The following is a 17,564-nucleotide window of genomic DNA, read 5'->3' as shown; positions in this document are numbered from 1 at the left end:
TGTATCCTTAGTAGACAAGGGTTTCACCATGTTGGCCAAGCTTGTCTCGAACTCCTGACCTTGTGATCCACCTGCCTCAGCCTCCCAAAGTGCTGGGATTACAGGCCTAAGCCACTGTGCCCAGCCTAAGCCACTGTGCCCAGCCCAAGCCAAGGGCACTTTCTTAAGCATCTGCTTCCACTCCAGAAGCCACACACACCATGGCCAGCTGGAGAAGAGCCACGTGCTGTGCCCACCTAGGGTCCCCGACTGCTCAGCCTCAGCACATGGATGGCTCCCAATTTAGGCATTTTTAGATTGTTTCTAAATTGTCCGTGTCACAAACGACACAGCAACATGTACTCCATGTGGCTAAATCTTTGTACCTATTACAAATTACTCCTGAAGAATCGATGCCTAGCTGCCCAGACACTGTTGCAAGGCTGCTGAGAAGCCCTGCCAAATCTCCTTCTAGAAACTGCCATACAAGTCCCGCCTTGGTGCACCTGGAACATCCCTGAACACCAACCGCTTTTTCTTTCTTTCTTTCTATTTTTGAGATGAAGTCTCCTTCTGCCACCCAGGCTGGACTGCAGTGGTATGATCTTGGCTCACTGCAACCTCCACCTCCTGGGTTCAAGTGATTCACCTGTCTGTCTCCTGAGTAGCTGGGATTACAGGCATGCACCACCATGCCAAGCTAATTTTTTGTATTTTTAGTAGAGACGGGGTTTCACATGTTGACCAGGATGGTCTCGATCTCTTGACCTCGTGATCCACCCACCTCGGCCTCCCAAAGTGCTGGGATTACAGGCGTGAGCCACCGCGCCCGGCCTAATTTTTGTATGTTTAGTAGAGATAGGATTTCACCATGTTGGCCAGGCTGGTCTTGAACTCATGACCTCAAGTGATCCACCCTCCTCGACCTCCCATAGTGCTGGGATTACAGGTATGAGCCACTCTGCCCAGCCTTTTACTGGCCTTTCTAGGGTTAAATCCTAGGAGGAATCCCCGGACAGCTAAGACCCCATGTCAGCCCCACTCAGTGTCTGGGAAAGGGCAGAGGCTCCAGACACAAGCATTGACAAGGCAAATGCCCTGGAACCGAGCATGCTGCTCTGGGGCAGGACACACCATGGCAGGCCCAGCTTTCTCGTCACTAAATGCCATAAAGTGGCTCTGATGAATCTGCCTGTGTGGGGGAAGGGAGAGGTGCACCTGCCATTGTGAGGGCACCTGCCGCACAGTCAAGGAGGCAGCTGGGCAGAGATCAGACTCCCACCCCAGGAGCATGTGGGCCAACACCATAGGCTGGCCACAGTGCACCCACATGAGAGGGAGGGGCGCGTGAGGGACTGAGCTCATTCTGGGCTCCAGGAAGGACACTGGTTCTCCTGACCTCGAGTTCAACCTGCAGATGCCCTCGAGGTGGACAAAGAAGGTGATGAACAGAGGGAGAAGCATGGCCAAGGTCCCTAAGTCACAGAGTCTCCAGGTCGAGTCCCATGGACCTACGGGGAATGGGTCCCTGCATCCACACAGGACCCTGAACACTAAAACGGCACGTGCACCTGACAACAACCTAAGAGTCATCCCTCCAGCCCCAAGACCTAGACAGTGAACTGCAGGAGCATGGGTGATGCTGGCTGACTGGATCCATGAAGGAACAAACCTCCAGGGAGTGCTCCGACAAAGACGAGCCCAGTGCAGGCTCTGGTGGCAGGCTGCTGGCAGCATGGACCAAGAGCCCTGGAGCTAACAGCCCACTGATTAAAGTAAAGCAGCTGGCCAGGTGTGCTGGCCCGCGCCTGTAATCCCAGCTACTCAGGCGGCCGAAGCAGAAGAATCACTTGAACCCACGAGGCAGTGGTTGCAGTGAGCCGAGATGGCGTCGTTGCACTCCAGCCTGGGCAGTAAGAGCAAAACTCCATCTAAAGGGAAAAAAATGTGAAGCAGCAGCTTCACCCCACATCACTGGGCCTGGGGACCAGGAGTTCTGTCCCCAGTTCGTGCTTGCCTGGGTCCCCAGGAGGCCAGCAGGGACCCTGCAGCAGCCCCAACTCTCTCTCAGTGAGTTGGGCCTCCGATGCACATGTGCTTAGGCTCCAAGTCAAGGCACATGGCACGCGGCATACAAGGACACCACTATGCACTTCTGCCATGGCCAGGCTGCAGTGTGTCATCTGACAGCCTCGCTGGGATGGGGGTTGGGGATGAGGGGCTCTCCTGCTGCTCAGGTTGGGGGGATGGGACATGGGTGCAGGTGGCTGCAGAAGGTACAGAGTGACTGCTGTAGGACACCAGAGGGCGCTGTGGGGCTGCTCTGGCAGCAAGCACAGGCTAGCAGGCCCCTGCCAAGCTCTGACCCCTGAGAGAATGTCCCCGGGAAGGTAAAAAAGAGGTGGCCAAAGGGTGACCACAAGACCCAGCTGGGGCTGATGGAGGTGTGGGATTGTGTCAACTGGCTAGGCTGCAGTCCCTGGGGAGTCATTATTCCATGACATTCAGTCTAGGGGTGCCCTGGAGGTACTCTGTGGACATGGTTACCATCCACAACCCGGATACCATAAGCAAGTAGAGGAGATGACCTTCGATGGTCCAGGTGGCCCCATCGAATCAGCTCAAGGCCTTAAAAGGGAAATGGGTTTACCAGGAGGAAGAAGAAAGTCTGCCTGAGGACTGCTCCATCAGCTCCCGTTGGGGGGTTCTGTAGCCAGCCCTGAGGATTACAGACTCCCCATCCACAGTCGTCTGAGCCCACTGCTTGCAATGCATCTCTTTATCAGCACACACAGACACGCGTCTCCTAGAGGCTCCATGTCTCTGCGGAACCCTGGGTACGCCCAGAAGCCCACTGATCATCATATCGGTATCCCCTCACCCAGCTGTGCAGAGCTCTCAGGCTGTGGACAGAAACTCACTTAGGTACAACATGGTAACTCTAAAAGAAAAACAGGTGCAGTGGTTAACACTGTAATTCTAGCACTTTGGGAGGACAACATGGGAGGATCATTTGAGCTCAGAAGTTCAAGACCAGCCTGGCAACATAACAAGAGTAGTCTATCTTTAGAAAAATAAAATAGGCCAGGTGTGGTGGCTCACACCTGTAATCCCAGCACTTTGGGAGGCCAAGGCGGGTGGATCACCTGAGGTCAGGAGTGTAAGACCAGCCTGGCCAACATGGTGAAACCACGTCTCTACGAAAGTACAAAAATTAGCCAGGCACGGTGGTGGGCACCTGTAAACTCAGCTACTTGGGAGGCTGAAGCAGGAGAACTGCTTGAACCGGGGAGGCAGGGGTTGCAGTGAGCTGAGGTCACGCCACTATGCTCCAGCCTGGACCACAGAGCAAGACTGTCTCAGCGGGGGAGGGGGGACCTGCAGTAAAGGCTAGAAAAAACATCAAGCCACTCTAAGGCATATGGGGTGGGTTGGGGGAGATGGAGAGTCCTAAGACAGGGGGTCAAGGAAGGCAGACTCCTCACCGTTTCTGTCATTCCCTGATTTTTCTGTAAGATGGTCATTTCGAAGGAAACATACTTCAAAAAAAATGAGGGTGCTGAGTTTCTACGAACCTCTCCTCCAACCAAAATCCAGACAAATGTCCATGGTCCTCGTGTCCCCTAACACAGCAGTCCCCTACCTTTTTGGCACCAGGGACTGGTTTCATGGAAGATAATTTTTCTATGGATGGTGGAAGCGGGGTGGAGAGGCACAGGGGAGGATGGTTTCAGGCTGAAACTGATCTACCTCAGATGAGGCATGAGATTCTCATAAGCAGCACGCAGCCTAGATCCCTGGCATGCACAGTTCACAACAGGGCTCACGCTCCTGGGAGACTCTAGGAGCACTCCTCTGACAGGAGGCAGAGCTTGGGTGGTCACGCTTGCTCACCTGCAGCTTGCACCCTGCTGTGTGGGCAGTTCCTAACCAGTCTAGGGCCAAGGGTTGGAACTTCTGCCCTATCAGACTGGGAGCCAGGTGCACACTGCTGCATGAAGGGGGCACCGGAGGGGTGCTGGGAGAGGAGAGCCACCCATCGCCCAGGTGGCCTATGAGGGGCACCAGACCCGGCCTGGTGTGGCCCCAGCCAAGGGAGTATCCTGGAGTTCTAGAACCCAGCCTTGCATGGAGGCAGACAGGGCCTAAACACTGCTGCGAGCTGCTGCTGTGCCCAGTGAGCAAGGACAGGCCTGAGACTATGCCAGTCCCAAGATTCTAAATATGAATAATTAAGACAAAAACTCACCCCTTGACTTCCTTGAAATCGGATCGATGGCCTCAGTGAAACAGAATCCTACAAAAAAAGAAAAAAGAGGTGAGGGGAACGTGAATAAAGACACTGGGAAACTCAAAGCCTCCCTCCCCAGGTCTATAAGGAGCAGGATGAAGACGGTGCTCTCAGGAGAGGGGAAAGGAAATGCACACACTCTGAAAAGGACAGGCAAGGTCACTGGAGCAAGGGTTTTGGAAAGATCAGTAGGAGTTCCTCAGATGGACAGAGGACTGGGGCCACATGACAGGTAAGAACGAAGCCTCCAGACACAGGCAACAGGCAGCCCCAATGCCAAGGCTGGCGAAAGGCCCAGGATGCAGGGGTGGGGAGTGTGCCATCCTTGGAAGCCACCGCCAGCCTGTGACTCCACATAGAAAGGAGGGCAAGGCTCAAGGTGCCCCACAGCCCTGCCAGAAAAAGGAATGGCAGGTCAGGGTTGACCCTGGATCAGGACTCTCCCAAGGCCCCATACAGGCAAAAGCAGCCCCCCTCCACTCTCACAGCCCCAGATGGTCCCCGTGAAGCCACCAACCCAGGCTAAGTCCTGTCTCACAAACACCAGCTTTTAACACCCAGGTGGGTGAGCACTGTCTGCCAGAGTGGGTGTGGAGGGGCCACCTTACAGCCTGGGGTGGGAGCCTGAGGCCTGCACAGCTCCAACGCATGGCCTTGGGGCAGCCACACGGCTGCAGGGCAGCTGGTAACTGCGCTTGGAGCAGTGGAATTTCCAAGGAAAAAATAAACGAAAGAGCTCAAAATAAATACTGACGTTTCAGCTATTCAGAGACCAGCCTTCTGGCAGCATCTGAGCAAGAACTGGGACCCAAGAAGGACTGCACCTCTGCATCTTCCCTCTCCCCCACCTGGGGCCCTAAGCATGCACCTTAGTGTCTCAGATGTCACCCCACGGCATGGCCCTGGTTGGTCGCCATGATCTTCGGCCCCCAAACCCACCCCTGCACCGCCTGGCCCCAGTGCCCCACTCAGGTCCAGCTCACTGAGATGCCCTCCCAGCCAGGCCTTGCTTCTGTCCTCAGAGTACCCCCATCCTGGGCTCCATCTCCCACTGCTCAGGTCTCACTCCCTCCTACCCTGGCCTGTCCCCAGCTCTCCTCAGAGAGCAAAGTGCCACCTGAGTCTGGAGAGGCCTGCTGGAAGACCTGGGGTAAGCAGAGCAGCTCTGCTCCTGGGCCAGTGTCAGAGACAACATCCACCCCACGGGTCAGCCCAGGGTCCTCCCTCTGGAGCCACTCAGCACCGTTCCAGGACTCTGGCTTGAGCTGGCACAGGGCCCTGACCTTTGGAAGGGGTGGGCTCTCCAACTGCCCACATCCAGTGCCCACTAGCTGGGCACGAGGGGAGCTACTAGGAGCAGGGCAAGCTGCCTGGGACGTGAGACATAGCTGGCCTCTCAGCACCTGCTCCGTGGTGGCCCTGAGCCATGGGTCTGCTTGGCCAATTTAGACCATGCAGCCATATAGACACGACATGCATAGTGCCCAGAGTGGGAGACACCAAGCACCTCACTTTTGTCTACCAGGAGCCTCCTTCCTTGCTAAGACTCCTCAAGGATTCTGCTGCTTAGGGGAGAATAGAGGGGTGGTGCCCCTGTGTCCTAACACCACCCAGGCCCTGATGCCCCAGAAACTGCCCCATGCTTCTCAAGCACACCACCCCTCAGCAGGCACACAGGCCCTCTTCACAGCGAGCATGACTCAGGGTGCAAGCCACCACTGTCCATGGCACAACACATCCACAGCCCACTCCCTGTCCTGCTCCAGGACCAGGAAACAGCTGCTGCAGGCACAAGGGCAATCGTGCTGCTGCAACAAGGCGGGGGCTCATCCAAAGCAGCTCAGGAAGGGCTGGCCCTGTCCCCCAAAACGTGACCCAACCACTAGCCGGTGCTGCTACTGCAGAGAACAGGGGACCTCAGCCAGGCTGGGCCCTTGGAGAAGCAGCACCTGAGTGATCTTTGCTTAGAATTCGGTTAAACAGGCCGAGCACGGTGGGTCACGCCTGTAATCCCAGCACTTTGGGAGGCCGAGGCAGACGGATCACTTGAGGTCAGGAGTTTGAGACCATCTTGGTCAACACAGTGAAACCCCGTCTCTACTAAAAACACAAAAATTAGCTGGGCGTGGTAGTGGGCACCTGTAATCCCAACTACTTAGGAGGCTGAGGCAGGAGAATCACTTCAACCCAGGAAGTGGAGGTTGTAGTGAGCTGAGATTGGGCCACTGTACTCCAGCCTAGGCGACAAGAGTGAGAACTAAAAAAGAATTTGGTTAAACACAGACATGAAAAAGAGAACTACAGGGACTAATGAAGGTGTAAAAGACACCGGATGCTATTACTCATCAGGGAAATGCAAGCTGTAACCACAGTGATCTAGATTAATGGCCATAAAAATTTAAAAAAAAAACACAAAACACTGAGATAGCACTGCACCTATCAGAGCAGCTAATCCAAAAGAGGCAGACAAGAGCCAGTGTTGGGGCGAGGACCCAGAACCTCTGCCGTCATGGGCAGGAACAGACCAGGCTCAGCCACTGTGGAAGCTACCTGGCAGTTTTCTAAAAGGTTAAACAAAGGGTTACAAACACCCAGCAACTGCACTCCTGAGTATACACGGAAACACACTTCTGTACAAAAACTTATACCTGAATGTTTACAGCAGAATTATCTAGAGTACCCAAAAAGCGGCAATAACCCAAACGTCCATCCACTGGTGGAGAGAGAATCAAACAATGGAATATGCGGGACCTTGCAAAGAAAGAAGGCTGCACACTACGCCACAGGCTGTATAACTCCATTTCTACACATCTCCAGGAGAGGCAAAACCAGAGACAGAAAGCCCATCAGTGGGCATCCAGGGCTGGAGTTGGGAGTGGGGAGCAGCTGCAGCCAGGCGAGGGTAGAGGGTCAAAACTCACTGACTATGCACAAGATGGAGACATTTGAGAGGGTGTTCGCAACACCTTCCAAACAGCCCTTGAGCTCACAGGGGTCGTCTTTGTTGACTCAGAGCACTGGAGCAACATTCTCTGACACACATGGCAAGTTCTGGAACAGGTGGAGGAGAGGGCTGTCCGTTAACCATTTTCAATGCCTGAGTGAAAGGGAACTGGGGTAAGATGCAGGAACCACATAAAGCAAAGGAAACACCAAGGCAGAATGGCCCTGCCCATGCCACTCAGGGAGCCCCCTACAAACTCACAGCAGCAGTCCTCACAGGCCCAGGGAGCAACACAACCAAGGCCAGGCGGGAAGAGTGTTCTGGAGGAGGGAGCAGCAGGGGCAGAGCCTGGAGTAGGGACTCCAAGCAGCGGCTGCAGAGAGCAGGTGGCGCCCATCTCTTGCGGCCCAAACTTCTGCAGAGGGGTTGGCTCCGGGCTAACGCGAGCACCCTGTCTACTGTCCATGTGATGCCTCTGCATGTGCGGCTGTGAGCCAGGGATGAGGGCTGAGAAAACAGTGATGATGACGAGGCCAATCAGGGTGACAAGGTACAGGAACCAATGAGGGTGCACAACTCCCCCCTCCCACGGAACTGTGCCAGGGCAGCCCCAGCTGTGCAAGGCTGAGGGTGACAGGCCTCAAATGCACTGACCCTCCCGCCCTCCCCGTGGCTCCAAGCTCCCTGTAGGCCATGCCATCCAGTGAGGCATTTAACTATGTTCTCATAGCTGACTGTCAAGCGGGTCACCTGCAAGACTCCTTTCTTGCCAAGATGCTCATCCCCCAAGGGTATGGAGAGCGAGACTTCCTGCCTCAGAGGAGAAGAGCTGAGGGGCCATAGAGCCAGCCTTTCTCCCTGATGCTGGGAGGACTAGTGCCTGTCCCCATGAGAGCTGGCTGTCATGGCCGGGCCCCCAGCCACTGTGGCTCACACTGTATCCCCACCCTCCAGCAGGAGACCAGGCCCTTGTCAACAACAGATCAATTCACTCCCAACATCACATACGCATGAGGGTGACACTCCACACAGGACACATCAAGCCATTAACAAACATGGGCACCAAGACTAATTTCTGTCTAAATCATGGGCAGCCCTGTGCAGACCATCGGGCAGAGACCCACCTCGTACGAACCCACCTTGTAGATACCCTTCTAGGGCATCTACAAGCAAAACCCTACAGACACGTGAAGCAGTGGGAAAACAAGACCCCTAAGCCGGGGGAAACTGAGTTAGCAGAAAGATGTGGGAAGCACAGAGATGCTGACCAAACAGACAGGGCCTGGGGACGGCTACTGTGAGCTCAGAATGTCCAGCACCTAAAGGCAAACAGCTGAAGAGGAAGAAGTGCAGGCATCCTGAGAGCCACGAGGGGCTTCTGGAGCTGAGAAACGGAGCATCTGGAACGAAATGGCCACTGGAAGTCACAGCAAGCAACGCAGAAGAAAGGGCAGTGAGCCTGAAGACAGAGCCACAGGAGCCACCAAGACGAATCCCAGAGAAAGAAGCCTACAGGAAACGAACACCACCTCGGTGACCTGCAGACAACGGCGGGGGATCCCACGTACAAGAAACTGGAGTCTCGAGGGTGGCCAGAAATTCCGTAATGTACCGAACACTATAAACCCACAGACCCAAGAGGCCTTGTCAGCCCCTAGCAGGAAAACAAAGAACCAGGTTGGGGCACATCATGAGCAAATCAGCAGAGCCATGAAAGTCACCCCAAGTGCTGACACCAGCCCCGAGACTGGGAGCACATCTTCAAAGTGCTGAGGGAGAAACACCACCAAACCACACTTCCATGTCCGGTAAAAAGAGAAGGTGAAATAAAGATTCACTTAGACAAACGCCAAGAGAATCTTCTGTTGGCAGCTGGCCTGCACTGTGAGGAAGGTTCTAGAAGTTCTTCGGAAAGAGGGAGATCTGCAGAGGATGACGCGGGCACGGTAGTGTGCATGAATGGGAAAGGCTCTTTTCTCATGTTTCTGCAAAAGATCATTTGAGGCATAAATAACGGCAGTGAAGCTGGGGTTTCGAATGTGGGGTGCTAATAGATGGTGAAGAGAACACAAGATGGGGTTTGGGGGATAAGAAAAAACACAGAAAGCAACTGGGGTGCAGTGCCCTGACAAGCCAATTGAGGGCCCCAGGAGGTGAGTGTCGGTTGAGCCCGAGCCAGCCAAGTTCCTTCACGAGGGGACCAGCCGTCACCCTCTGTGCTCACCAGCCTGGCCCAGTGGGGGTGCCTGACAGCACGTGGCCCACTGCACCCTCTTCTGGCTACTCCCTCTAGAGCAGACATACGTGGTGTCATGGCCAAACCCTTGTCAGGAAAGGCCAATGCCTTGTTACCTCGTCTGTGCAGCAAGACAGAGTGTCGGGAATAGCCGGCAGCACACGTGATTTTCCTGTCACCTTAGAAGCTTTGGGGTTGGGCTCAGGCCGAATTTATTAAGTAACGGGGTAACTCAGTAGCATATGACACCTGCAGGGTGCTGCCACCTCACACCAAGAACACCCGGCATGGGGTGAGCCATGCCTTAAGCCACCACCTGCCCAGCCTCTCAGACTCTCTGAGGGGTCATGTCACCCCCACTGCACCCTTCCCTGGGCCCCACACTGGTTGACAAGTGAGTGCTCTCAGGCCCTCGAGTGGCAGAAATCCATCTTTCATTAGCCAGCATGAGGTGTGAAACTGGGAGCTCCTGAGGGACAAAAGTCACCCTCGCTGCTGTGCTTTAGGCCAAGGCCTAAAGGTGAGAGTTGAGGAGCCTGGCAGGGCTGCCACCACTGGCCTGACACAGTCACTGCGTCAGCTGGGTCACGCTGGGGCAGGTGGGGACTGAGCTGTGCCAAGACTGGCGCTTTCCAGACCCGACCGGGCTCCAGACCATGGCTCAGAGGACAGACCTCAACATAGCAGGGCAGTGGTGCCTGGGTCCTGTGGTCACTCAGCCTGGGTACCCACTGAGGCTGCTAAGCACAGACCGAGAGACTCCCGCAGGCAGCTCCCCCGCAATTAGGCCACTCCCATAAAGACAGCAATGATGCCTTCCGGAGGAAGGGGGAGGGCACAGGGCATTGACAACATCAGGGGCTCGGGCATGGGAGGTGGCGAGAGCCCTGCAGCTGAGACAGGGGAAAGGGTGAGGAGGAACCTTTCCAGGGCTAGAGAATCCCCTGATCCTCTCCCCTCCAGCAAAGAGCACTTCCGGGGATGAAGCAACAGGAAGTGGCTTACAAAATCCTAGTGTTACGAAAACCTCCAGGCCTAGTGACCAGTTTACAGGAAGTGTGGTGGGTGAATCTTCCCCGGGCATGAGGCAAGGTCTGGAGCCATTTCTGGTCCTCACCACTGGGGACCGGGAGAGCCCCCAGCATCTGGTGCAGGGGAGGCCAGGGCTGCTGCTCAGCACACTGCAGGCAACACGGAACCTCCTGCCCCAAATGTCAAGCAGTGCAGGGGCAAAGAAGACCCAGGCTGACCCTGCCACAGGAAGCGACCATCAGAGCAGAAAGCAAAAAAATCTATGGGAAAAAAGACCTGCTCCCATCAACAGATATAAATGGCATGAGGGGGAAAGGATGGAGGGTATAAATTACCACTGGCACAAGATGTGTGTGGATCCCAACTTGACCAGCCGCTGTGGGCAAAGCCAGGCAGAGGCAGGGGTGCAGGGAGCCTGTCTTGACGCCATTGGGGCTGCTGCTAACTGGGTCAGATGTGCATGCTGCACCCACATTACATTTTTTAAAAAGCAAGTCTTTATCTGCTGCCAATAAATACTGTCATTGGAAAAGTTATGAGTGAAGAAGGAATCAAGGATTGTTGGCCAGCTGTGGTGGCTCATGCCTGTAATCCCAGCACTTTGGGAGGCCAAGGCAGGTGGATTGCTTGAGGTTAGGAGTTCAGGACCAGCCTGACCAACATGGCAATACCCCATCTCTACTAAAAATAAAAAAAATTAGCCAGGTGTGGTGGCATATGCCTGTAATCCCAGTTATTCGAGAGGCTGAGGCAGAATAATTGTTTGAACACAGGAGGCGGAGGTTGCAGTGAGCCGAGATTGCGCCACTGCACTCCAGCCTGGGCGACAGAGTGAGACTCAATCTCAAAAAAAAATAAAATAAAATAAAAAAAGAAGATATCTTGGATTGTTTTAAAAACACTCCACCAAAGACAAAAACTAGGGAGAGGGCACAGCAAAGACAAGAAACACACGGATGGACAGGGCCTAATCTGGCCAGGACCCAGGACACCTGCTACCGGCCTGGGGATAATGAGGCCCAAGGCAGTGGGTGCCAAGGCTACCCCAAGGACACACAATCCTTCCCCCCACCCTCCAGAAGCACCCACTCAGCAGGAGTGCCCACTCTGCCCAGGCAGCACGTTCTCCTTGCTGTCTACTGAGCAAGGCCTGCCACCCCATCCCCGATACAGGAAATGATGGAAAGGAAGGCATCTGTTCCTTCTTCACAAGTCCATCTTGCTGACTCTCCCAAGCACCAGCGTCAGCGCACATGCCCTGATCTTACAGAACTGGGTCACCCTGCCAAGCCATGAAGTCCCGGGAAGAGCCCTGCCAGTGACCTCCCCGCAATGGGCCCCCCTTTCCAGTAAAACACAAATGATTGGGAAAGGCTATTCAGGAATCCTCCCTGAGGCTTCCTGGCAGGCCTGGAGCAGGACACTGAGGCCATGGAGAGTTTAGAAAGTGACTGAGTGGGGCTGTCTCTGTGAACTGCAAAACAAAGGACGATCCGCCTAGTGGGCTTGGCTGGCTCAGGGACAAGCTGGGGAACTTGAACAAATACACCATGGCCCTCACTGGTTGAAGCCTAGGGAGCCAGGCAGCCACGGTCAGGGCAGGGGAGGGGCCAGGACTCACAGAAGCTCCTCTGCCAGCCTGGGAGGGCAGTGATGTACTCAGCAGGCCGGGTGGGCCTGTAAGAGCAGGAAAGGGACTCCAACTGGCCACAAGCCAAGTGTAATTCAGCAGCCGACACAGCAAGTTTTTTTTTTCTTTCTTTCTTTCTTTTTGGAGACAAACTCTGACTCTGTCGCCCAGGCTGGAGTACAGCGGTACAAACACGGCTCACTGCAGCCTCAACCTTCTGGGCTCAGATTATCCTCCTGCCTCAGCTCCTGAGTAGCTGGGACCACAGGTGCACACCACCACCCCCGGCTAATTTTTCTATTTTCGTAGAGATGGGGTTTCGTCACATTGTCCAGGCTGGACTTGAACTCCTGGGTTCACGCAACTCAACAGACTTGGCCTCCCAAACTGCCAGGATTATAGGTGAGAAGCCACTATGCCCAGCCCACAACAGGTATTTCCATCTACATTCACAAAGGTGCACAGAAAGTTTATGGGAAAGGTGTTTTCAGAAATCTTGTAGACAAAAGAGTAGATTGCCCAAAACTGTGGCATCCACACCTTCCAAGCACCTTGCTTGCTTTTCCCAGGTGAGGATGCTGAGCAGGCCACCTTGCCTTCTGCCCAGTTTCCCACATCCCTGCTCGGAGCCTGACTCTCCCCACAACCCCAGCAATCTTGGATCTGTTTTCTGCCCCTACGGTTTTGCCTTTCCAGAAAGTCTTATCAATGGAATCATGCAAGAGGAGTTTCCCTTGGTCCTTGCAACAAATGACGATGTTTTGGTGGCTTAAAACAACCAAAATTGGCTCTCTCACGGATTGGGGGCCAGAAGTCTGAAATCCAAGTGTCAGCAGGCTCCCTCCTTTTGGGAGCTCTAGGGGAGGAGGACCTTTCCTGGCCTCTTCACCTGCTGGGGGATCCAGGCACCCCCTAGCTTGTGGCTCCATCACCCTAACCTCTATCCCTGGGGTCATGTGGCCTTCAAGTCCTCTCCTGTGTGCATCAAATCTGTCCCTCTCTTACCAGGACACTTGTGATGACAAACAGGGCCCATGCAGATAATGCAGGGTAACCTCCCCATCTCAACTTAATCTCAACGGCAAAGGCCCTTTTTCCGCAGAAGGTTACACTCACAGGTTCCTGGAATCTGCCGTGGCCATGATTCAGCCAGCCACCTACTCAGCATCACGCCTTTGAGAGCCATCCTGTGTGCTGCCCTGCTCTATAAATACGCCACCTTCCGTGCAACCACTTGCAGGATGAAGGACACAGGTTGTTTCCAGTTTGGAGAATTAATGAATCAAGCAGCTATAACCACTCACGGACAGGTTTTTGCATGAACGTGTTTTCATTTCACTTGGTGAACACCCAGGAGCCTAACTGCTGGGCCACGGAGTAGGTGTCCATTTAATTTAGTATGAAACTGCCAGGCTGGCTCCCAAAGTGGCTGTACCGTTTTGTACTGCCACCAGCAATGGATGACAGCTCCTGTTGCTCCCCATCCACGTCAACATTTAGTACTGTCGGCGTCTTTAAAATGTCAGCCATCCTGGTTGGTATGTGGTGTGGTGACAGCTCACAGACATTCGTGTTGGGGTTTCCCTGCTGATTAGGCACGTTGAGCATCTTTTTACAGGCTAACGTGCCATTCTTCTAGCTTTAGTGGTGAAGCTGTCCAACTCTTTACCCCATTTTTAAAAACTGGGTCATTTTCTGCTTTATGGAGATGAGGAGCCTCGCTCTGCCGCCCAGGATGGACTGCAGTGGTGCAATCTCGGCTCACCACAACCTCTGCCTCCTGGGTTCAAGCGATTCTCCTGTCTCAGCCTCCCAACTAGCTGGGATTACAGACGGCACCAGCACACCTGGCTAATTTTTGTATTTTTAGTAGAGACAGGTTTTTGCCGTGTTGGCCAGGCTGGTCTCAAACTCTTGACCTCAGGCGATCCACCCACCTCGGCCTCCCATAGTGCTGAGATTACAGGCGTGAACCACCGAGTCCAGCCAAAGAAAAAAAAAACTGGGTCATCTTCTCATTGAGTTTTGAGGGTTCTTTATTTTCTCCTAGTCCATGGCTTGTCTTTCCACTTTTTTTTTTCTTTTCTTTTTGAGGTGGAGTCTAGCTGTTGCCCAGGCTGGAGTACAGTAGTGCGATCTTGGCTCACTGCAACCTCTGCCTCCTGAGTTCATGTGATTCTCCTGCCTCAGCCTCCCAAGTAGCTGGGACTCTACAGGTGTGTGCCACCACGCCCAGCTAGGTTTTGTATTTTGAGTAGAGACAGGTTTTCACCATGTTGGCCAGGCTGGTCTTAAACTCCTGACCTCAAGTTATCTGCCTGTCTTGGCCTCCCAAAGTGCTGGGATCACAGGGGTGAGCAACTGTGCCCCGCCTGTCTTTCCATTCTCTTAACAGTATCTCTCAAAATACAGAAGTTCTTAATTTCGATGAAGTAGAATTTTCGAATTTTTTCTTTTATGGGTTGGTCTTCATTTTGTGTCTTAGTTCCTCCCATCTTTTTGTTTTGTTCTGTTTTTGAGACAGGGCCTCACTCTGTTGCCCAGGGAGTGGGGCAGTGGCACGATCATGGCTCACTGTGGCCATAGTCTCCTGGGATCAAGCAATCCTCCCAACCTCACCTCAAATAGCTGGGACTACAGGCCTGTGCCACCATGCCTGGCCACATTTTTTTTTTTAACTCTTTTGTAGAGATGAGGGTCTCCCTATGTTGCCCAGGCTGGTCTCAAACTTCTGGGCTCAAGTGATCCTCTCACCTCAACTTCTCAAAGTGCTGGGATTCCAAGCGTGAGCCATCACACTCCCATCTTTTTTTAAATAGCTCTATTTTAGGAAAATCCTCCAAACTGCCATTCTTTACCAACTCCCCTCTCTCCTTCCAAACAAGCAGCTCTGGGTAACTACTGCGTACACCCCCAGCCACCACCGTCACCAGTGAAGGGTCTCTTAGATTCCTTCATCTGCATGCACTCCAGATCATGACCACAGATGCTCCCTGGATAGTCCCCGGATGCCACCACCCACCTGGCAGTTGCAGTGCAGGGTTTTTGGACACCGTCCAAGTCCTTCTTCCAGAAGGCACTCAGCAGGTGAGCGGAAAGCAGCCTCTGTCATCATGGGAGGCCTCTCAGCTGTCTGTCCATTCCTGTGTCATGGTTGGGGGTGGGGGAGCTGCTTGGACTCCCTGAGCACAGCCTGTCCATAGAAATTACAGCCAAATCACAAGCGAGGACTCGTGGTACCACGGACAGCCAGCCACCATCACTAACCCACTCCCGTCCTAAACTGCACAGGATTGGGTTCCAGTTGTCACAACCGAGGAAAATGCAGGGCTGCCTGAGGTCACAGCAGACCTCATCCCAACCTCACAGGAAAACCGAGCTCTGGGGTCCCCATGAGGCTTTCACAATTTATCCAAACTCACATGACCCCAGGGAAGCAGGATACGACCAACATTTACTATGCAATTCTTCAAGTTATAGTGCTTCTATGCTCCTGTGCCCTGCTTCATCAGTCAGAGAGAAGTCTCCCTCCAAGGGAGGGAAGAGTGCCCTGCCTGCCCTGCGTGCCCTGCCCACCCTGCCTGCACCTCCATGGGTCATGCTCCAGGCATGGCCCAGGCCTGCTTCCAGGAGAGTACATCTCAGAGCCATGCACCCACGCCTGGCCCAAGCCCTCTAGTCAACACTTTCCTTAACTTTGCCTTTCCCCTTCATTATTCCACCTTTTGCATCTGCCTTTCTTCAAACAGGAAAAGAAGCTATCATACATGGGCACCTGCCACACACCCCAGGGGCACCTGGACCACAGTGTCAGGCCCCTCTGTCCCCTCCAGCACACTCCACAGTGTCTGAAACAGAGCAAACCTGCAAGTGCCAATGTGATGGGCACAGAATCCCCTTTGGCAGCCAGGCACCATGGTGGTTCATGCCTATAATCCCAATACTTTCGGAGGCCAAGGCAAGTGTATCACTTGAAGTTAGGAGTTTGAGACCAGCCAGTCCCTACCAGAAATACAAAATTTAGCCAGGGGTGGTGGCGGGCACCTGAAATCTCAGCTACCTGGGAGGTTGAGGCTGGAAAATCGCTTCAACCTGGGAGGGGGAGGTTGCAGTGAGCTAAGATCACGCACTCCAGCCTGGGCAACAGAATGAGAATCGGTCTCAAAAAAAAAAAAAAAAAAAATTTTTTTTTTTTTTTTTTTTTAGCCAGGTGTGGTAGTACACACCTGTGGTCCCAGGTACTCAGGTGCTGAGCCAGGAGGATCACCTAAGCCTGGGTGATGGAGGCTGCAATGAGCCATGGCTCCACCTCTGCACTCCGGCAGGGTTGACAGAGCAAGATCCCGTCTTCGAAACAAAACAAGATCGGACTCGGTGGCTCATGCCTGTAATCCCAGCACTTTGGGAGGCTGAGGCAGGGGGATCACAAAGTCAGGAGTTCAAGACCAGCCTGGCCAACGTAGTGAAACGCCGTCTCTACTAAAAATATAAAAATTGGCCGGGCGCGGTAGCATGCCCTTGCAATCCCAGCAACTCTGGAGGCTAAGGCAGAAGAATCATTTGAACCTGGGCAGCAGAGGTTGCAGCGAGCCGAGATCATGCCACTGCACTCCAGCTTGGGTGACAGAATGAGACGCTGTCTCAAAAAAAAGGGTGGGGGACAAGGAAGCACAGGAGGCTTCACAACTTTAGCCGTGCGCTCCTCAAGAAGAGTACAAGTGTTTGGTGGGGTTTTTCTTTTTAATCACTCACTAAAACTCACCAAAAACAGGTACTGAACTCAGCTCTGCACCTAGACACTTAAAACGCAAGGTCTTCAAGAAGCGGCCCTCTCAGCAAACCTGGCCTCTGCCCAACGTCTGCGGCACCAGACCACTCCTGCTCTCCTCCAGACAGCAGTGACCATGATCTGATCGCATCTGACAATGGAAGAAGCTAGGGGACTAACCTAGGTCACCGGGGTCCTACGAGGCACAGCATGGGCCTCTCCTAGCCCTGGGTTCCTGACATTTTCAAGGTGAATGAGAAAGTTCTAGGGCCTGCCATGGGCCATCCCCTTGTCAAAGCCCAGGCCAGGCCTCCGTGGGGGTTGGGTCCCTGAGAATGCAGCTCTGTCTTGCCACTGTGCTTTCTGCTTGGGCAGCTAGGAGGCCTCTTACCCCACTCCCCTCCATGGGACTATCTGGAGCCCAGGAGGCCCCTCCAGGCCTCCATCTCAACTCTCCTGCAGACAAGGCCATGGGTGTGCCCTCCACCCATCAGTCTCTCAGTCCACCTCACTTTTGGGCCCTCCAAGCCAACTGCTGTTAGAGTGCTACCTCTCTGCTACGCTCCCAAGGCTGCCTGTCCTCAGCCTCACCACAGAGCAGACTGGCCTCTTCTGCCGAGCCCCAGCACACCCATGCTCTCCAGCTGCCTCCGCCTCTCCCCTGAAAACGGCTAACACTCCACT

The 17,564-nt window shown here is 54.0% G+C and overlaps 1 protein-coding gene across 2 annotated transcripts in view; it reads right to left on the bottom strand.

Moving 5' to 3' along the window:
* ELL (elongation factor for RNA polymerase II) overlaps positions 1 to 17,564 on the bottom strand; it is a 70,524-nt gene that overhangs the window by 25,969 nt on the left and 26,991 nt on the right. Inside the window, exons 1-2 of one of the 2 annotated variants that reach the window (XM_032267832.1) lie at positions 15,135 to 16,096; positions 4,229 to 4,276 (exon numbers count right to left, since the gene is read on the bottom strand). In XM_032267832.1, the coding sequence (XP_032123723.1) occupies positions 4,229 to 4,276; positions 15,135 to 15,227 (141 nt within the window). In that variant the 5' untranslated portion in view covers positions 15,228 to 16,096. Of the gene's footprint in view, positions 1 to 4,228; positions 4,277 to 15,134; positions 16,097 to 17,564 lie in introns of those variants that run through there. The other variant, XM_032267831.1, reaches the window with a different exon arrangement.

This window comes from Sapajus apella, unplaced genomic scaffold, assembly GCF_009761245.1.
Source record: "Sapajus apella isolate SASKATOON/1434 unplaced genomic scaffold, GSC_monkey_1.0 scaffold173, whole genome shotgun sequence".
NCBI lineage: Eukaryota > Metazoa > Chordata > Mammalia > Primates > Cebidae > Sapajus > Sapajus apella.
This window is presented reverse-complemented; position numbering and strand designations above follow the sequence as displayed.